We start from the raw sequence: 17340 nt of genomic DNA on the forward strand, positions 1-17340 counted from the left end.
TGAGGGGTACTTGTAATTATGCCAAATCTCAGCGGTGGTTATTGTAATTTACCCAATTAATTAATATCCTAGCCCCTTCCATGTATCCCTAAGTAAAGTTATGGTTGATTATTATAAGATTAATTAAGATCAAATGCAAGACATTGATCTACATTCTTAGGGCACCATACCCTGTGCAATGTTGCCTGTCAATGCTATGTGTTTTTTTTGTAGGCACTAACTTGCACACTAATGCTTTAAGGAATGAATAATTTTGGTACTGAATTACTATTTCTTAGTTTGGACAACACTTACATCAAAACGTCAACTGGCAAAGTGGACGCAATTGGGAGCAATATGCATAACACATAACTTACACTTTTGTAATTTTTAAAAATACTTGTTTCTCTAGTACAACCCCAAAATAACTACACCATGCACAAAAGATAAGCTTCTACCCAAATTCATAATATGTCGTAAGCCACCATTTAGCTGATAATATCACAATTTATATTATCGCCACACCTATAATTCTTAGAAACCCATTAGACAAACGAATTCATCCTCCACAAAAAGAATTGCTATTTTTCCATATATACGTTGTTGATCCCACACAAAAGATGGAAAATTGATTATAGTAGTGCTAGGCAGTTTTCACCAATCTTAAAATAAATGTAATCTAGCAGGCTTAAATGAACACATCTACCCATACATCTGCAATCATGTTTAATGGGAATCACAGATTCATTTAACCATTTGTTTCCTGCTCGTTGAAAACAAGATCCACCACCTTGCGATTTGGATGCCAAAGTCCCAGGCACACTATGTCGGAGTTGTTGCCTCTTTCATCCCGAATGCGTTCAACTGAGGCATTGTCTATAGAATCAGCGTCTAGATCATTTCAGGAAGCACCAGAGTCTTGATAATGGGTTGCAATTGCTCCCACCTCGCCTCACCTCGGTTATGATGAGATTTCCCAAAAGGATTCTCCTATGAAAATCAAACCCACAAGTTTTAATGTCTTAAAATTTTCAAGTTATTAGATAGATAAGCTGAAAGACATAAAGACGTGCAACGGGAGTTTAAATGGATATTACCCGCGTCATCCTCTTCCAAGAGTTCTTAGAGGCGAGTACCCCATTTATTTCTTGTTTCCACATGAAATTAGGATCCTCCAAAATTCCCTTGAAAGTATTGAAGCGCTAGGTAGTAAATTTAGTTTCCTCAAGTAGAACTCCCTTGGATAAGCCATTTCAAAAAATACATCAACCACATTGCATGCAAAGCCCAAGGAAACACGATTTGGGTGTTCGGGATTTCTCTACTCATGGCCCCATTTTCCCTGCCAAGCTAGCATGTTGATAAAGGCTACATCTCGCTCTTTCATCCAGTCGAGTGCATAGAAGAACTTTGAATGTACTGTTTGGTGCTTTGGATTCACCATTTTTGGGTCGTTATAAAGGTATGCAGTGGGATGTATTCTTGAAGGGGGTGTTAAGGGTAGGGGGTTCTAATGAACGACAACAATAGCTCCGTCTACAACTGCGCTCTGTTGTAGGTGCATCTTCATTGGCAATTGAGCCGATCCATGGGTTGGGCCTGGATTTTAAAAATGGACCCAATTAGGGTCCACTTAAAGGCCCAAGACCGACCATAAACAATAGTGGATCGGTACTGGACCGGACTTTTTTGGATTGGTCCGTATCGCTCCTGAACCGACCCAGCCCACTATGCACCTTGAAGCAGGTTAATATGTTGTTGGGTGCTTAGTGGTATTTATACTGAGTAAACTGTTAGTGGTAGGTGACCCCTTCCTGGTGTTGCAGCATACCCATGTGGGCGGAAGAGATGGAAAATCTATACTTATGAGCCTGCTTCATCACTTAAATAGGCACTACAACTATACCTTTTTTGCCGATTTAGGGAGATTAAATGGGCAACAATTAGTTGGTTGGGATGTGGATGCTGTTGGGTAGTAAATGAGCTTTGGAAACACGTGAATATGCAGCGCAATAAATATTTTTTGCAGCTAAGGGAGATTAAAGGGGATTCAATCGATTGGCAGGGATGCAGATAGTTTGGGGTAGTAAATGAGAGTTGGAAGCCGGTGGACTAAAGCTTTCCCTTATTTTCAGGCATTGCTTTGCAATAAATATGATAAGAAATCGAATTTGTTTGACTTAACAGGTTACAACTGAATTCCTTTTTAGGAAAAAACTCAACAAGATTACCATTCCAAACAATAATGCCAACGACCACTTAGTTGTATTTACTGAGAAATGTGTATTTATTGCTGATTTTAATTTGATGAAATCACACATAGGGTAATGTGATATCCTCATTAACTAGCCTCTCAATTGTGAAACAAGCCGAATTGTCAATTTGATCGTTGATCCGAATACAATTAAATTTGATAACATCTCATATATCTTTAGTTCAAGATATGTTATATAAGTAATATGGATGGTTTGTTTGATCTAATATTATAATCACAATTTGGCTAAAATGCAGCTAAAACTTAATTAATTCTGTGACGCCTAGAAAATTATAATATATAATTGGGAGATTAATTGGTAAATTTTTATGAAACTTAGTTAATTAGTAAATAAATTATGTTCCATAATTGGAATATAATAAAATTTGAACGGGTTAAATTGGAACTCGTTATAATATTTGAGAGCAAATTATATTAATTAAGAAATTAAGAGGGACGTAATGGGTATTTTAGAAAAAGTCTAATTAAATATATAAAGTAATAATAATATCATATATATAATATATATATTACTAAATAATATATATATATATATATATATAAATGATATACACATACTAGTAAATAATATATTTACATACATATATATATGAAAGAAAGAGAAAACAAAAGAAAAAGAAAGGATAAAGGATTTGGGGGTGGGCCATCATCCACCGCCCCACCTCTGCATATATATGTATGTGCTTGCTCACAAATATACAACTTATCGAAATTTGCAATTTTCATTTTCGGTTTCTGTAGTACGCAGCGGAGGTGAGTTTCTGTTTTAATTATTATTAATTTATATAATTATATTATTTAATTAATTCGTTTATTAAATGTTGTTTATACTAAGTGATGTACTATTTAATCGGAGTATTTTACGAGTCTGGCTATTTAAAATAGTGTCGAATTAAATATCAAATTGGATATAAAAATGATATCGTTGGTTAATTAGATTATTAAATTTATTAGATTTGAATGTTGTTATAGCCAATTTATGTAATTCCATCGGAATGATTAACCAAATACGCAATTCTATGTATTATTGCTTAATTAAATTATATAATAGCGAGAAATTGGTAGAAAATTCATGGAAATATTCCAAAAATTATATTTAATAAATGGTATGTTAATAAAGAGGAAAAACGAAGATTTGTATTTCGATAGAAATGGGATATTAAAGAACTATTAGAAATTGTACAAATGATATTCAATATTATATTTTAAAGAAATTACGATATTCTCGATATATTAATTGTGTATGATATAACTTATTATAGGATACGGGGGTGAAGTAAAAGGACTGACAATTAGTGACAGAGTAGAAAGAAACGTTGTAAGGTCGAGGTAAGTAAATAATTAGTATTATCTATATATGTATCTTTATTTATGGTTTTACTGTTATCTGAATTTGTGGTTCATGCTGACATTGATTTGTCTGAAAGTATATAAGTGGTGAATGATTTAATTTGATTGACGATATTGTGTATGTGGAATGCGAAGACACGTTGAAATATCATGTTTGCTGTATGTTGTGTTGTGGGTGTCTGGAATGAGAGTATGATGATATATTGTTTTACGTTACTAGTTGCTTACAAGAATGGTGATAGGTGGAAATGAGGGAGTGGTGGAAATTGAATATAATTGTGGCGTGAATACCCCTTGACGTGTTGAAAATGCTATGTGCGAAAAGAAAGTGCTATGTGCGAAAAGAAAATGCTATGTGCGCAATGAAAAGAGCTTTGATGCGATGCTATGTGCGAAAAGAAAATGCTATGTGCGAAATGAAACAGCTATGTGCGAAATGAGATTGATGAGCCGGCTGTCAAGGGGGTTCACTTGAATTTATATAACGGTGAGATTGAGTTGGCGGGAAAAACACAATATCACCTTCTGGTAAGCAAACTAGGAAAAATAGAGTTTGGTTAGTTGTCTTATTATGAGATAGTCATGTGGTGTAATAAAGTTGATTATGTTGGAATTAAATTTGCTTGTATTCCATTCGTGTTACTTATTTATCTTGTTTGGGCTATGGTTGACATGCATATATAGATAGGACTGGTTATTTGCTTACTGAGTGGCAGGCTCATTCCCCTGCTGACATTTTCTTTCAGGAATAGACTTTGAGGTGTCTGACAGTTGAAGAATAGGTCCACGCGCTATACCCAGGCAGGTCGGGCCAGTATGCAGTTTTCTCCTTTTTGTCAGTTAGAGTACAACTCACATTTTGTTTGTACAGAGAGAATATACGCGTACGGTTTACTTGTGACGAATCACCTTGTGGTGTGTGATATGTATATATATATAATGTTGTGGGTTGATAATACCTATTATGATGTTGGGGTTACGTATACCCATGGATTAAATTATTATGTGCATTTATATATAAACACAGGGATTACAATAAGTATGATGTTTAGGATAGATATAGCCCTTGTAGCAAAGGGGTGCTACAAATTCAGTTGGCAAATAATCGTTAAATTGTGAATGAATAATCCCTTATTTGAGAATTTATGTCTTATTTAAACATTTACTGAGAATTTGTGTCTTAAATAAATATTTAAAATTAAAAATTGTCAATATATTGATAAGTGTAATGTATACCGATGTATTTAATTCTAGTGCTTAATAGTTTAAATCTTGTATAAAGTTAAATATAATTACCACACATGAAGTATTCACTCTACATCAATTCCTCCTCCTCCCCCCATAATATAAAAATTAATACCTTTGAAAACACCCTTAACCTTTATTTTTTAAGTTTGTAAAGTCCATTTTACCTGTATAGATATTGCTTTGTGAAAAAGAAAAAGGAATAAATAAATTTCTAAGATGCCAAATTCACCATTTATAATCTTAAATTACTCCTGAACTCTAATTTTTTGTGTAATTTTTTGTCAAACTAAGTTAAAAATTAAATTACATGCATATATAATTATATACTTTGTTAATAAAATATACAATCAATATAACTAAACCGGTTGATGAACTAATTTAAAATTATACAATTAATACATATTTATTCTATATATATATATGGTATTTATATACATGTGGTAAATATATATGTATTTATCCATTTTATTTTAACTTGTTAATACAAACTAGTGAAACTAAAATAATATGTGCCCAAAATAAATGATCCCCAAGACATCCATTTAGCATGGATGAACATTTAATTTCTTTTGTCTTCATATTTAGTGGGTTAGATCTAAATATTTTTTGTATAGAATTTGTCAAATATTGTACATGAAAAAAATAAAAAATTAAAATATCTCAGCATGTAATGGTAACATCTATTTGACAATGAACTAATAATATTTCAAAGACCAAACAAACCTATGCAACCAAAAATATTATAGAATGTGATCAATTTTATTAACTACCCACCATACACGGCCACAAACATAATAATTAAACTTATCCAAATACTGGAGAAGCTAGGAACTAAATGCCTACATTGATATTAAGCAATCCAACCTCCGGGTTGATAGCATTAACAACTTAAAATATGACCGTTGAATTTCAATAGCTCGTAACCACGTAGCTGTAAGGAAACTCAAGTACCAACACTAATAAATAGAGCAAATACAAAAGATAAGATTTGCAAAGGATGGCCGATAATACGAGCAAAAAGTGAGAACAATAAGCACGATCGTCAATTTACATTATACTGGCAGCAGGATCGTAGAGCGTTTAATACATAACCAATGAACCTGGCCAAAAAAATGGAAGAATAATCATATGCAATTTTCAGGAATTTGCCAAAATAGATTGACAGAAGATTGTCTAACTTCAACATGGTAGGCATGCATGGCCCATGAAACCTTTAAAACATTTGTAAGTCGTATAAAAAGTATACACACACTAGCCTACTGCATATGATAGTACTGGGGTGATTAAGAGGGATCATGTCCAACAAACAAGTAATATGATGAGTATACGAATATACCTTCACCGCCGATTCTGCTCTTGTGCTACTCGTCCTTTGGCACATTTTATGACCATTTCGTATTAGCTAAGACGGTTAAGCAACCCATGAATAACCTCCTTCGACCGATGACACATAGGTAGATCGACCTATTGGAATGTCCCGTGGCATGTATACTTCAAATATTGACGCCATCAACTTAAGAAGCACGTAAGGAATAGTGGGATACAATAATCAGTAACAAGCCGTATATGTATTCCAGGGAAATGACTACAGAATTCAAACATTGCAAAGAATTACTCGAACAACTCAACTTATTACCCGGACAACTGCAAAAACATCTCCCTGAATTCAAACTAGTCCACAATATATGAACAACCACCTCACAGCCACATGTACAATCGGTTGATGAATAAGACGTTTCAATCTTGAGTTTGTTCCACCGCCCCCATTTGTCCAGCTACTGGAATTGTGAATTCAGTCTCCATTTTTCATTGCTATGGTTATTTTGGATTAGTGGTACCAAAAAGAGGCTATGGTTGATTAGGGTACAAGAAAACAACAAACACATGTCTTGTTTAGGACAAAAGATCAATGTATTATGGAATCCATTGTAACTGGATGCCAATGTTACTCAAGAATATGGAAGAAGTGGTTTTCCATATTAGGATGCTTAACTTCAATTTTTCAAAATACCCATACAAATGTGTGGTAATGCATATCAGTAAGGAATCAAAAGGTTATAGAATGGGGATTTGCAGAATATATTGTTCCGTCATAGTAGGCAAAAAATGAGTTTTAGGTTGAAAATAGTCAATTTGAAAGGAATATCAGTTTTAGGCACTAAACTAGGATAAAGGGAATTGAAGACAACGCATCGTATAACAAGACAGAATAATATATGCCTCAAAGTTATTAATCACATACAAATACAAATTTTTTTATTCTATATTCAATAAAAGGACACATAATCCATGAGTATAACTTACACGAGGGCTAAAGGGGACAGGAAGACAACATAGGACAGCTATGTGCAAAAACTATTTTAGGTCAATACTTTGGTACACACACCAATTAGTATTAGAATAACTAATGAACCATATGATAATCTGATTGGTGGCCACCACAGCCTGCAAGGGGATGCAAACGGAGGGTCGTTGAGGGGGAGAAACCTGATCATGAAAACAAAAACCATGAGGAAAAGAGTAAGCCCTCGGAGAGAATGAAAGAAAAATATAATAATAAAAGAAAAACTACATAAAGCTTGAGAAGTTGATATTACCAAAAGTTCCTCGACCAAGTATTGATTTCACCTCCGCGTTTGTGTGATATAAGGCTAAGAAAGAAGAAGAAACAAGGGAATGGAGATGAAGTTGGCTTACTGGGGAAGTCGAACGGTTTTAAACCAAAAATCAACATAATATTTGGATTCATTTTTTGGGTATTTTGTTGTGTTTTGTGGAGATAAAGAGAGAAAAACAAAGATAAATAAGTGTGTGTTAGAAATAGTTGTATGTTTGGGTTTGTTTTTGGAAATTATATAAAATAAGTATTGAATGTTTAATATTGTGTTTGGGGAGACAAAAATTACTATCCATTGTCAAATCATGTTTTTTTATATATATTTATGTATATGTATGTATTTATGCTAAAACAGTTTAAAACACTTAAATTAGGTGTTTCTAAATGATGATAAACATTGGGAATATTTTAACTTGTCCCGAAAATAACTTGAAAATGAAAACAAACATAGTGCAATTTTCCCCCAAAAGCATTGACATTAAGTTTTGTCTATAGTTTGAGGTAATTTTGTTAAAATACATCCTATTCTCACATATGAACACGAGTGTAAAAATGTGTAACTAATCTAAGCAATGTTTATCCACTAGGTTAGCCAATGAAAAATAAATAGATACCCAGTAAAGAAAACTCGTCTAATACCATCCACAATCCAGAATTCTTCTAAGCACCCTACAATCTTGTAAACATGGCCTAAGATTTTTTCTGACAATTAAAAAATATATTATAATCTTAAAGATAAGATTTCAGATAAATACAAAATAAATACTTAATATATTTAAAATATATGATTTTTCTAACCAATAAGAAATTCTTTTGATAATTTAAAAATTCAAAAATATAAAAAAAAACTAGTATTTAATCAAAACTAGTTTGGTTTTGGTCAACCAATGCTATATATATATGGATAACTAATAAAAGGGAAATAAATTACAATAAACTCAAATAAAGTAAGAAAAATATCCATATAACGAAATAAATACTTAAAGCTTGTTTTTTTGTGTTTTCAATGAGATTTTTTTCACTTTTTACTGTTTGGGTAGGTGGGAATTTGTTTGGTCAAATCATTTTTAGTGAGAATGCATTCCTATTTTAATTTTCAATTTCAAATTTATATATGTTACATGGGCTTGTCATAGTTGTCTTTCTGTCACATTAAAAATATAGATATATTTAACATTCTCACACTTATATACCTATATTTGGAAACAACTAATCCAAACATATTTTTAGTTTTCGCACAAAAATCAATAAAGCATTTATACACATTTTCAATTGTTGGAAACTGAAAATGAAAATGAAAACACAATCAAACGGGCTCTTACATATCCTCTAAAACTTGAATTCATAATCTCAAACAAATTCATGAAATCTCAACTTTAACCACCAAATTAAGAAATAATGGGTGCATATTAGAACCTAACTTCCATGGAAAGCTATCAAGTTTGAAAGTTCAAACTTTCAATTTTCAAACTTCTCAAACATTCATTAAGAAATAAATTGCTGCATTCCAAAAACATTTTACAATTTCCTAAGGTTGCATTTTTGGATCGAAGGATCCTTAATAACAAATACTTTGAATATGTTTTTGTAATGTCAAATTTAAAAGATTTTAAATAATTTAATTCTAATTTTAAACAGAGTTTTAAAGAATATGGATGGATTTTAATTTTTTTTTTAAATAGAATCATATGAAATCATTTCTCTAAATCTTTCCTTCAAATTCAAATCTATCAATTCAGATGCAAAAAAATAAATTATAAACTAGTAAAGAATGAAATTTAGAATAATAAAGAAAGGGTAAATTACAAAGCGCTCTTATAAAATTTGTCGTACAAATATTTCGAGTTATTTGAAAAATTATAAATACTTTATGAAATTAACGACGTCTAGCAAATGCCCGTTACAATGGATTATCACGAATGGATATTTATTAAATAATTTCTAATATTAGAAAATATTTATAATTTTTTAAATAACAAAAAAAATAATTATAATTTATGCAAGCACATAAATAAGTCAACTGGTCCCAAAGAGGCAAAGCTTGTTATAAAAGCCAACCCACATTCATTCACTACATATGGTCCACATGCGCCTTTCTCCACCGCTCCATATTCCCCGCCACCCAACTCCCTTTCTTGAATTGGGCGGGAAAACTTGAAAGGCTCGCCAAAAAGTCACAGAAATAGAGGGAAATTCCTCAAACCCTAAACGCTATTTAAAGATATATCCAAAAACCTGTCTTGTATGTATGTGTGGGTGACTATATATACAGCGCAGAGAACCCATTTGTTGTTCGTCAGTGGTTGTACTGAATACCTGTTCGACGAAATTCCTCACTAGAGCGGAATCTTGAAATTGTTAGGGAAATATGTATGTAGTGAAGAGGGACGGAAGGCAGGAGACTGTGCACTTCGACAAGATAACTGCGAGGCTGAAGAAATTGAGCTATGGGCTGAGTAGCGAGCACTGTGACCCAGTTTTGGTGTCCCAGAAAGTCTGCGCGGGAGTCTACAAAGGCGTAACTACAAGCCAGCTTGATGAGTTAGCTGCCGAGACTGCTGCCGCAATGACTGCTAACCACCCTGATTATGCTTCCGTGAGTTTCCAATTCTGCGTTTGAGTGTTGATTCCTGGTTTGTCTGCTCGTAGTTGTTCGTTTCCATGTCGGATCTGTTCCATATTGTGTCGGACTACACTTTGGTAGTGGTCTTATTTCTCGGTCTTGTGTTTATGGCTCTTTTCAGTTTTGTTTCTGATTACTGGGTTGTTACAATTTTTAATTAATTCTATTCACGGATCTTGGGTAATTTTTGCCGCAAATTGTATATGGATAACTCATGAAATTAATAGTTGTTATGTTTTTTGGGTAATTGTTTGTGACATTATGTGAGACTGGTCTTTCCTTTGGTAAGAACATTTCTATCCTTCATATGGTTTTGGTTTAATGTAACTCTGCTTTATATTAGGGATTGTTTCATTTGTACATATTTTTATGCTATGTTTTTTCAATCTTGATGTTTCATGGCCAGGATGTCACTTAATTATTAATATGCATGTAGTTGGACACTGAACTATTTTACCAGCGTTAATGTAATTCTCACTCCTGGAAAGTTAAGAAACATGTTTTCTTGATCACGTGGTTAAGATTTTTGAAACCATAGAAATGATTTGAGTATATTGCAAATATGCAGTTGGCTGCAAGGATTGCTGTGTCGAATCTTCACAAGAACACAAAGAAATCTTTTTCTGAGACGTAAGTGATTTTAACTTATATAAACGGACGTGGCACATAAATGATAAGAGCTATTAAATGTAAATTTTTGTTGTTAATATAAGTTGCATGATTGTTGCAGGATCAAAGACATGTACAACCATGTCAGTGAGAGGTCGGGGCTGAAGGCTCCTTTGATTGCAGATGATGTCTATGAGATTATAATGAAGGTATTTGGTCTTTCAGCTATATTATTTTAAGATTCAACAGTTGTCAGTTAGAATTAATAAATGAACCAATGAGCAGAACATTATTGTTGTCACCAAAAGAACTTTGAAATGTTGCACACACTTGCAAGTAGTTAGTTGATAGATGGATGACAATAAGTCCTTTTATTTTCTTGTTAGTTTTGCCAAAGTTAGTTGGTGTATACAAGCTTCATGTTGTTGAATTGGGCCAAAGAATTTGAGGAGAGATACAGGGAACCTCTTCATTTTATTGTAGCTTACTGTTGAGCCCATTTTGTTAAGTTTTAGAGGTTGGCCAAGTATTGATTTGTTTTCTATTCAACTATCATTCTTTTTTCTGTGTGCTAATGCTGTTTTCTTTTCCTTCTGGCAGAATTCTGCTCGTCTTGATAGTGAGATCATATATGACAGAGACTTTGACTATGATTACTTTGGATTCAAAACCCTTGAAAGGTCTTACCTGTTAAAGGTCCAAGGCAAGGTTGTTGAGAGGCCTCAACACATGTTGATGAGGGTTGCCGTTGGTATCCACAAGGATGATATTGATTCAGTTATAAAAACATATCATCTGTTGTCTCAGCGATGGTTCACTCATGCATCTCCTACCCTTTTCAATGCTGGAACACCAAGACCACAAGTATGGCTCATCGTGGAAACTTCCAAGTGAAAAGGGTTCTAATTATTACCTGAGCACTTATATTGTTTTCTTTTATGATGTACAGTTGAGCAGCTGTTTCTTGATATGCATGAAAGAGGATAGTATTGAGGGCATATATGATACACTCAAGGAGTGTGCTGTTATCAGCAAATCAGCTGGAGGGATTGGTGTCTCTGTGCATAACATCCGTGCTACTGGAAGTTATATACGTGGAACAAATGGAACTTCCAATGGCATTGTTCCAATGCTTCGAGTGTTCAATGACACAGCTCGATATGTGGATCAAGGGGGTGGCAAGAGGAAAGGTTTGCATAATAGCTTCTGTTGTTTCATTGTCATAAAGCCTGCATTAGTATTTCATCTTAATATTCTTTCATTTACAATGATGATAGGTGCTTTTGCTGTGTATTTGGAGCCATGGCATGCTGATATCTTTGAGTTTCTTGATCTGAGGAAAAACCATGGAAAGGTATAGCTGGACTTTTTAGTGGTGTTTAATATCTCTAGGTTATTTCTATTGTTAGAATAAAGATGCAACCATTTCATTATGTGTTTATGTCAGCAACTTTCCCGATGATGTGGAGGTTTTTCTTTTCCGTTTTGTGTTTTTCAGGAGGAGCACCGAGCAAGAGATCTATTTTATGCTCTTTGGGTACCTGATCTATTTATGCAAAGAGTTCAATCTAATGGACAATGGTCATTGTTTTGTCCGAATGAGGCTCCTGGGTTAGCTGATTGTTGGGGTGAAGAATTTGAAGCTTTATACACTAAGTATGAGAGAGAGGTACAACCAATCTGATACTGATGATAGTCTATGATGTTTTCCGTTTAAAATGAGTTATTTCTATAGTCTGTTTCTTATGGACTCAGGGAAAAGCCAAGAAGGTTGTTCAGGCTCAGAATCTGTGGTTTGAAATCTTGAAATCCCAAATTGAAACTGGAGTTCCTTATATGCTTTATAAGGTAGCCTAGATTAAAAAGTTCAATTTTTGTTGATAACGGATGCTTTGGATTTATCTTATTAGCTAACCTTCCATCTTTGCTTGTCATCAACAGGACACTTGCAATAGAAAAAGCAACCAGCAGAATCTGGGTACCATAAAATCCTCTAATTTGTGTACTGAGATTATTGAATACACAAGTCCTACAGAAACTGCTGTCTGCAATCTGGCATCAATTGCTCTACCACGATATGTCAGAGAGAAGGTTATGATTTGGCATACATTGGATAAAATATGTCTTTAAGTGTCTGCCTGTACCTTGTCTTTATCTATTTTATCTTGCTTCTTGCAGGGGGTGCCGATGGAAGCACAACCAACGAAGCTTGTTGGCAGCATAGGTTCTAAAAATCGATACTTTGACTTTGACAAATTGGCCGAGGTGTGATTTCTTTTATTTCTCAGTTGCCTATTGAGTTCAAGTTGGCCTAATATGCACATATCTACTAGTGCTTTTATACGCTTGTTCCAAATAAAAAATAATTTTCTGTTTGTGCAGGTCACTACAATAGTTACTACAAACCTTAACAAGATAATTGATGTGAATTATTATCCTGTGGAAACTGCAAAAAGGTCTAATTTGCGTCACAGGCCAATAGGAATTGGGGTACAAGGACTTGCAGACACTTTTATCTTGCTTGGAATGGCATTTGACTCTCCAGAGGTAGAGCTGCTGTGCTATTCATTGTTTTGTCTATGCCTCGACCAAATATCTTAGGTCCATCACTTTTAATCTTGGGTGCAGGCTCAGCAGTTGAACAAGGATATATTTGAGACCATATACTACCATGCACTAAAGGCATCATGCGAGCTAGCTGAAAAAGAAGGCCCATATGAAACTTATACTGGCAGTCCTGTTAGCAAGGTATATGCATGAGGAGCTTTTGTCACTTTAATTTTGCAATAATGGTTTGGCTGCATGTCAGCTGCAGTTCTGAAGAACTAATGAAACTTAACAATTCATCCACCTCTTGATCCAAGATAATTGTGACTCCATAAACTGCTGAAGTTGGAGACCATGTCTTCATCCATAGGATCCCAAGTACTGGTGTCGATCGAAACTTCGATTCTTTTTGAACTACTCATTTTCAAATGATATCCACATTGTTCACAAATATTCATTTTTTATTTAAAAAATTTCTTATAATTTAATCCATAACAATTTCGAATTGAACCCACAAATCCCTGTAGTTTTGAGTTGCATCGAGATCATTAGACCTTTCTCCTAGAGTTAAATCACTACTCTTCGCGTGGGTTTCTATACTGGACCTCCCGCTTTCACTACTAGTTCTACGTTTATAAAAAAACACACCTAGAAATGTAACTGTCACTACTATCACTTACAATGGACGTATCAATAGAGATTTGAGACTGAAGATAACTGTCAACGCAACTAGTAATGTGATTATTCCAACTAGATTGAGTATTGTACATGTAACGATTTATAGAGGTCCAATTTTTGTTTATGCCTTGTCCCCAAGGTTTACTTGAGGTATTCTTTTTCATCGCATTGCTTTTATATCTTTCAGGGAATTCTTCAGCCAGATATGTGGGGAGTGAAGCCTTCAGATAGATGGGACTGGGATGCTCTTAGGGAAATGATAGCAAAGAATGGAGTGAGAAATTCACTTCTAATAGCACCCATGCCCACTGCTTCAACAAGCCAGATTCTTGGGAACAATGAGTGCTTTGAACCATACACCTCTAATATTTACAGTCGCAGAGTTCTGAGGTTTAAGTTGTTACTAGTATTTGTTTGTCTCCATGCTATTGCATTTAGTTTGCTATGGTTCTGATGTAAACTTTAATGGTCTTTTCAGTGGAGAGTTTGTTGTGGTGAACAAGCATCTTCTTCATGATTTGACCGAGATGGGTCTTTGGTCTCCAGCTCTTAAGAACAGGATAATATATGAGGATGGTTCTGTTCAAAAAATTCCTGAGATTCCTGAAGAACTTAAAATCATTTACAAGTATGCATTTATATTTTGGGAGCTACAGTTCTTTTCTTATTATTTTGCATCTTCTCCATCCTAATCTACTTTTCTTCAGGACTGTTTGGGAGATCAAGCAACGGATCTTGGTTGATATGGCTGTTGATCGGGGATGCTACATAGACCAGAGTCAAAGCCTTAACATCCACATGGACCAACCCAACTTTGGAAAGCTTACTTCGCTGCACTTTCATGCCTGGTCTAGGGTAAGCTAAACTGAGTGCACTATTGTCTATTATTGGTTGGTTTTACTGATCTTTCATGATTTCTTATCCTTGTTCTTGGATTTGAAGGGCTTGAAGACAGGAATGTACTACCTAAGATCTCGTGCTGCAGCTGATGCTATCAAATTCACAGTTGACACTTCCATGATAAAGGTAGATACTGTTGGATGGTGCAAGTTTAACGAATTCCATGATGGTGCAAGTTTAATGAATTCCATCATTTATCTTCATATAAATAATTAAATAAATGGTGGTGGTTTGCAGGATAAGCCCAAGATGGTAGTTGATGATGATAATTCTAAGATGGCACAAATGGTATGCTCCTTATCTAACCGTGATGAGTGCCTCGCTTGTGGAAGTTAAGAGCTCTGTAAGATGAGATGAGTTTTTTCAGCTGCTCCTGTTGCTGCTATGACATGTATAAGCTTTCGCGGTTTCCTGACAGTTTCGCTCTCTGCGAATTTGTCTAGTTTCCAAATGATGTCTAACTTAATTAGTAGTTATTATAATATCTACAAAGGAAAAAAAGATATAGGAATTTAGCTATCTACTATGCGTTGTACGCATGCTTTAGTGATCCTAAATGGAAGTTAACTCAATTTCCACAATGTCTGAACGTTTCTGTATATGATATATGTGTAGTTGTGCTGCAATTTATTGCTGTGAACTTGGCAAGTAGTGAATCTTTGTATAGACCTGGGTTTGCTCTTTGCTTCTTGGTACAATGTTAAAATAGTATTTACAAACTCATGAAGAGAGCCTCGTCTTTCTGTAATGTCCATTAGGATGAGTACTTCTGCACAACACACAAGTTTCTGGAGGGCCCTGAAAATCTTGCAGTTTGCTGTGCTTCCTCTTGGCTGAGCCGGCACTTTGCATCATTACCATTCTTCATTTATGTCCATATTAGATTTGATCGGATTGAATTAATTGTATAATATGTATTATATATTTGTTATGTGATCTACTAAACTATGCCAAAGTGTTTTTGGTCTGCCTTTGAGCATAGGATTGTAAGAGGATTGGTTGTTTTTATAACGTGCTGTTGATTCAATGGTAATAAATGGACTGAGTGTGTTGTACTTGATTTATAGTCAATTTATTCAAGAATATAACATTTATACATAAATGGTTCTTGTTCTTGGTTGTTACTTTCATCGACATAGTTGAAGAGCAATTGTGTTCATGTAAACTTTAGTGTAGTTGTGTATCTTTTGTTGTTTGGTGTATTTAACATTCATTTTTTGGGATTTAATTGTAAAATAAAAAATACTTAATGGATTTCAATTGTGATATGACAAATCTCACAGGGGTTTCATTTAATTTTAACGAACACTACGGAAGAGTAGAACAATTTTTATTAAGGACAACTACTGCTATGTTGCTAAAAAGCTATTATGGTATTTTTAAGTTTTTTTTTTTTTTTTTTTTTTGTAGAATATAATTTTAAAAAATGACGAAATTCGTCTGAATTTAGACTTAATTTTGAGGGCGATTTTTATAATTAAACCAAAATATTAGTGCACTTGGAGTGACCGTTTACTTCTTCGTGGTTATAATATTCTCGAAATATTCTTTCTAATTGATTCAATATTCTAGAACTTTCTTCATACAAAAAACAAAAAATAAAAGTAAAAATCTACGACTTTCAACATATCCGTAGACCATCATGATACACACAAATAGAGGTTGTCTAAAGATGACTTGGACAAGTTTGTGGTGGACAAGTTTGTGTGCTTTAGAAACTTCTACTCTTTGTACATTTACTCCACTGTATTTGACTTATAAAAATGTTCTTGTAGAGAAAGGGAAAATGAAATGATAGTTTTCATTTCGTAATTTAGATTTTTTTTTATTTTTAGTTTTATTAATTATGAGATTTTTATTTTTGTTTCTGTAATTTAGATATAATATTTTTGGTTCTATGACATATTTTCGTTATATGTTTTAATGAAAAGTACAGGCGGTCATTAGAGCATTTACAGTTTTGGTTCCATATGTTTTAGGATTCTCATTTTTGGTTTCATAATTTTCAGAAAGTGATATTTTTGGTCTTATGCACTTAACAATCACGTGGCCTTTTTCGTTAAATATATAACGGTAGGGTGTCGTTGGACAAAAAATTACTATTTTTTTAAAGTAATTGGACAAAAAGCGAGAATCTCATATCTAATTGGATCAAAAAGTGAAAATGCATTAAGTCACGGGATGAGAAATGCTTTTTCCCTTATAGTGAAACGTCTCACATTCATTGTATACGAGGAGTTTGAATGGCTTATAAACCGCAAAGTCTTCTCTTTCTAGCAAAATGTATCTTCAGGACAAATTTGTGAGGCTTTTATGAAGTCAGAGCGAACAATATCTTGCGCAATGGGGCACCGACTAAATCACAAACAGAATCAAACCCATTTCCCTATTTATGAAAAATCAAGTTTTAACACTTTTCTTTGTTTTAATAACAAAGAAATTCAATCCCATGTCAATCTTGGTTAGTAAAATAGCGATAAAAATATGAATAAGAATATTGAGTACTCAAACTCA

The 17340-nt window shown here is 33.8% G+C and overlaps 1 protein-coding gene and 2 long non-coding RNA genes across 3 annotated transcripts; 2 read left to right on the forward strand and 1 right to left on the reverse strand.

Moving 5' to 3' along the window:
• Positions 1–2937: 2937 nt before the first annotated feature.
• LOC148786860 (uncharacterized) lies at positions 2938–4643 on the forward strand. Its single transcript, XR_016067459.1, has 2 exons — positions 2938–3007; positions 3517–4643. It is a non-coding gene; the product is annotated as an uncharacterized LOC148786860 (long non-coding RNA).
• A 947-nt stretch (positions 4644–5590) lies between these two features.
• On the reverse strand, positions 5591–7534 carry LOC148786861 (uncharacterized). Its single transcript, XR_016067473.1, has 4 exons — positions 7450–7534; positions 6489–7339; positions 6189–6365; positions 5591–5952 (listed from the first exon to the last, which is right to left on the reverse strand). It is a non-coding gene; the product is annotated as an uncharacterized LOC148786861 (long non-coding RNA).
• Positions 7535–9535: 2001 nt separating this feature from the next.
• Positions 9536–15549, forward strand: RNR1 (ribonucleotide reductase 1). Its single transcript, XM_011092146.3, has 17 exons — positions 9536–10065; positions 10661–10722; positions 10823–10910; positions 11302–11565; positions 11651–11891; positions 11979–12055; positions 12200–12370; positions 12457–12549; positions 12643–12792; positions 12880–12966; positions 13084–13248; positions 13330–13449; positions 14114–14316; positions 14405–14554; positions 14634–14781; positions 14869–14952; positions 15064–15549. The coding sequence occupies exons 1-17, from the start codon at positions 9838–9840 to the stop codon at positions 15160–15162; spliced, it is 2430 nt and encodes an 809-aa protein (XP_011090448.1). The 5' UTR covers positions 9536–9837; the 3' UTR covers positions 15163–15549.
• The last annotated feature ends 1791 nt before the right edge of the window (positions 15550–17340 follow it).

The sequence above is a fragment of the Sesamum indicum genome, linkage group LG9, assembly GCF_026168435.1.
Source record: "Sesamum indicum cultivar Baizhima isolate 11 linkage group LG9, ASM2616843v1, whole genome shotgun sequence".
Lineage (NCBI taxonomy): Eukaryota > Viridiplantae > Streptophyta > Magnoliopsida > Lamiales > Pedaliaceae > Sesamum > Sesamum indicum.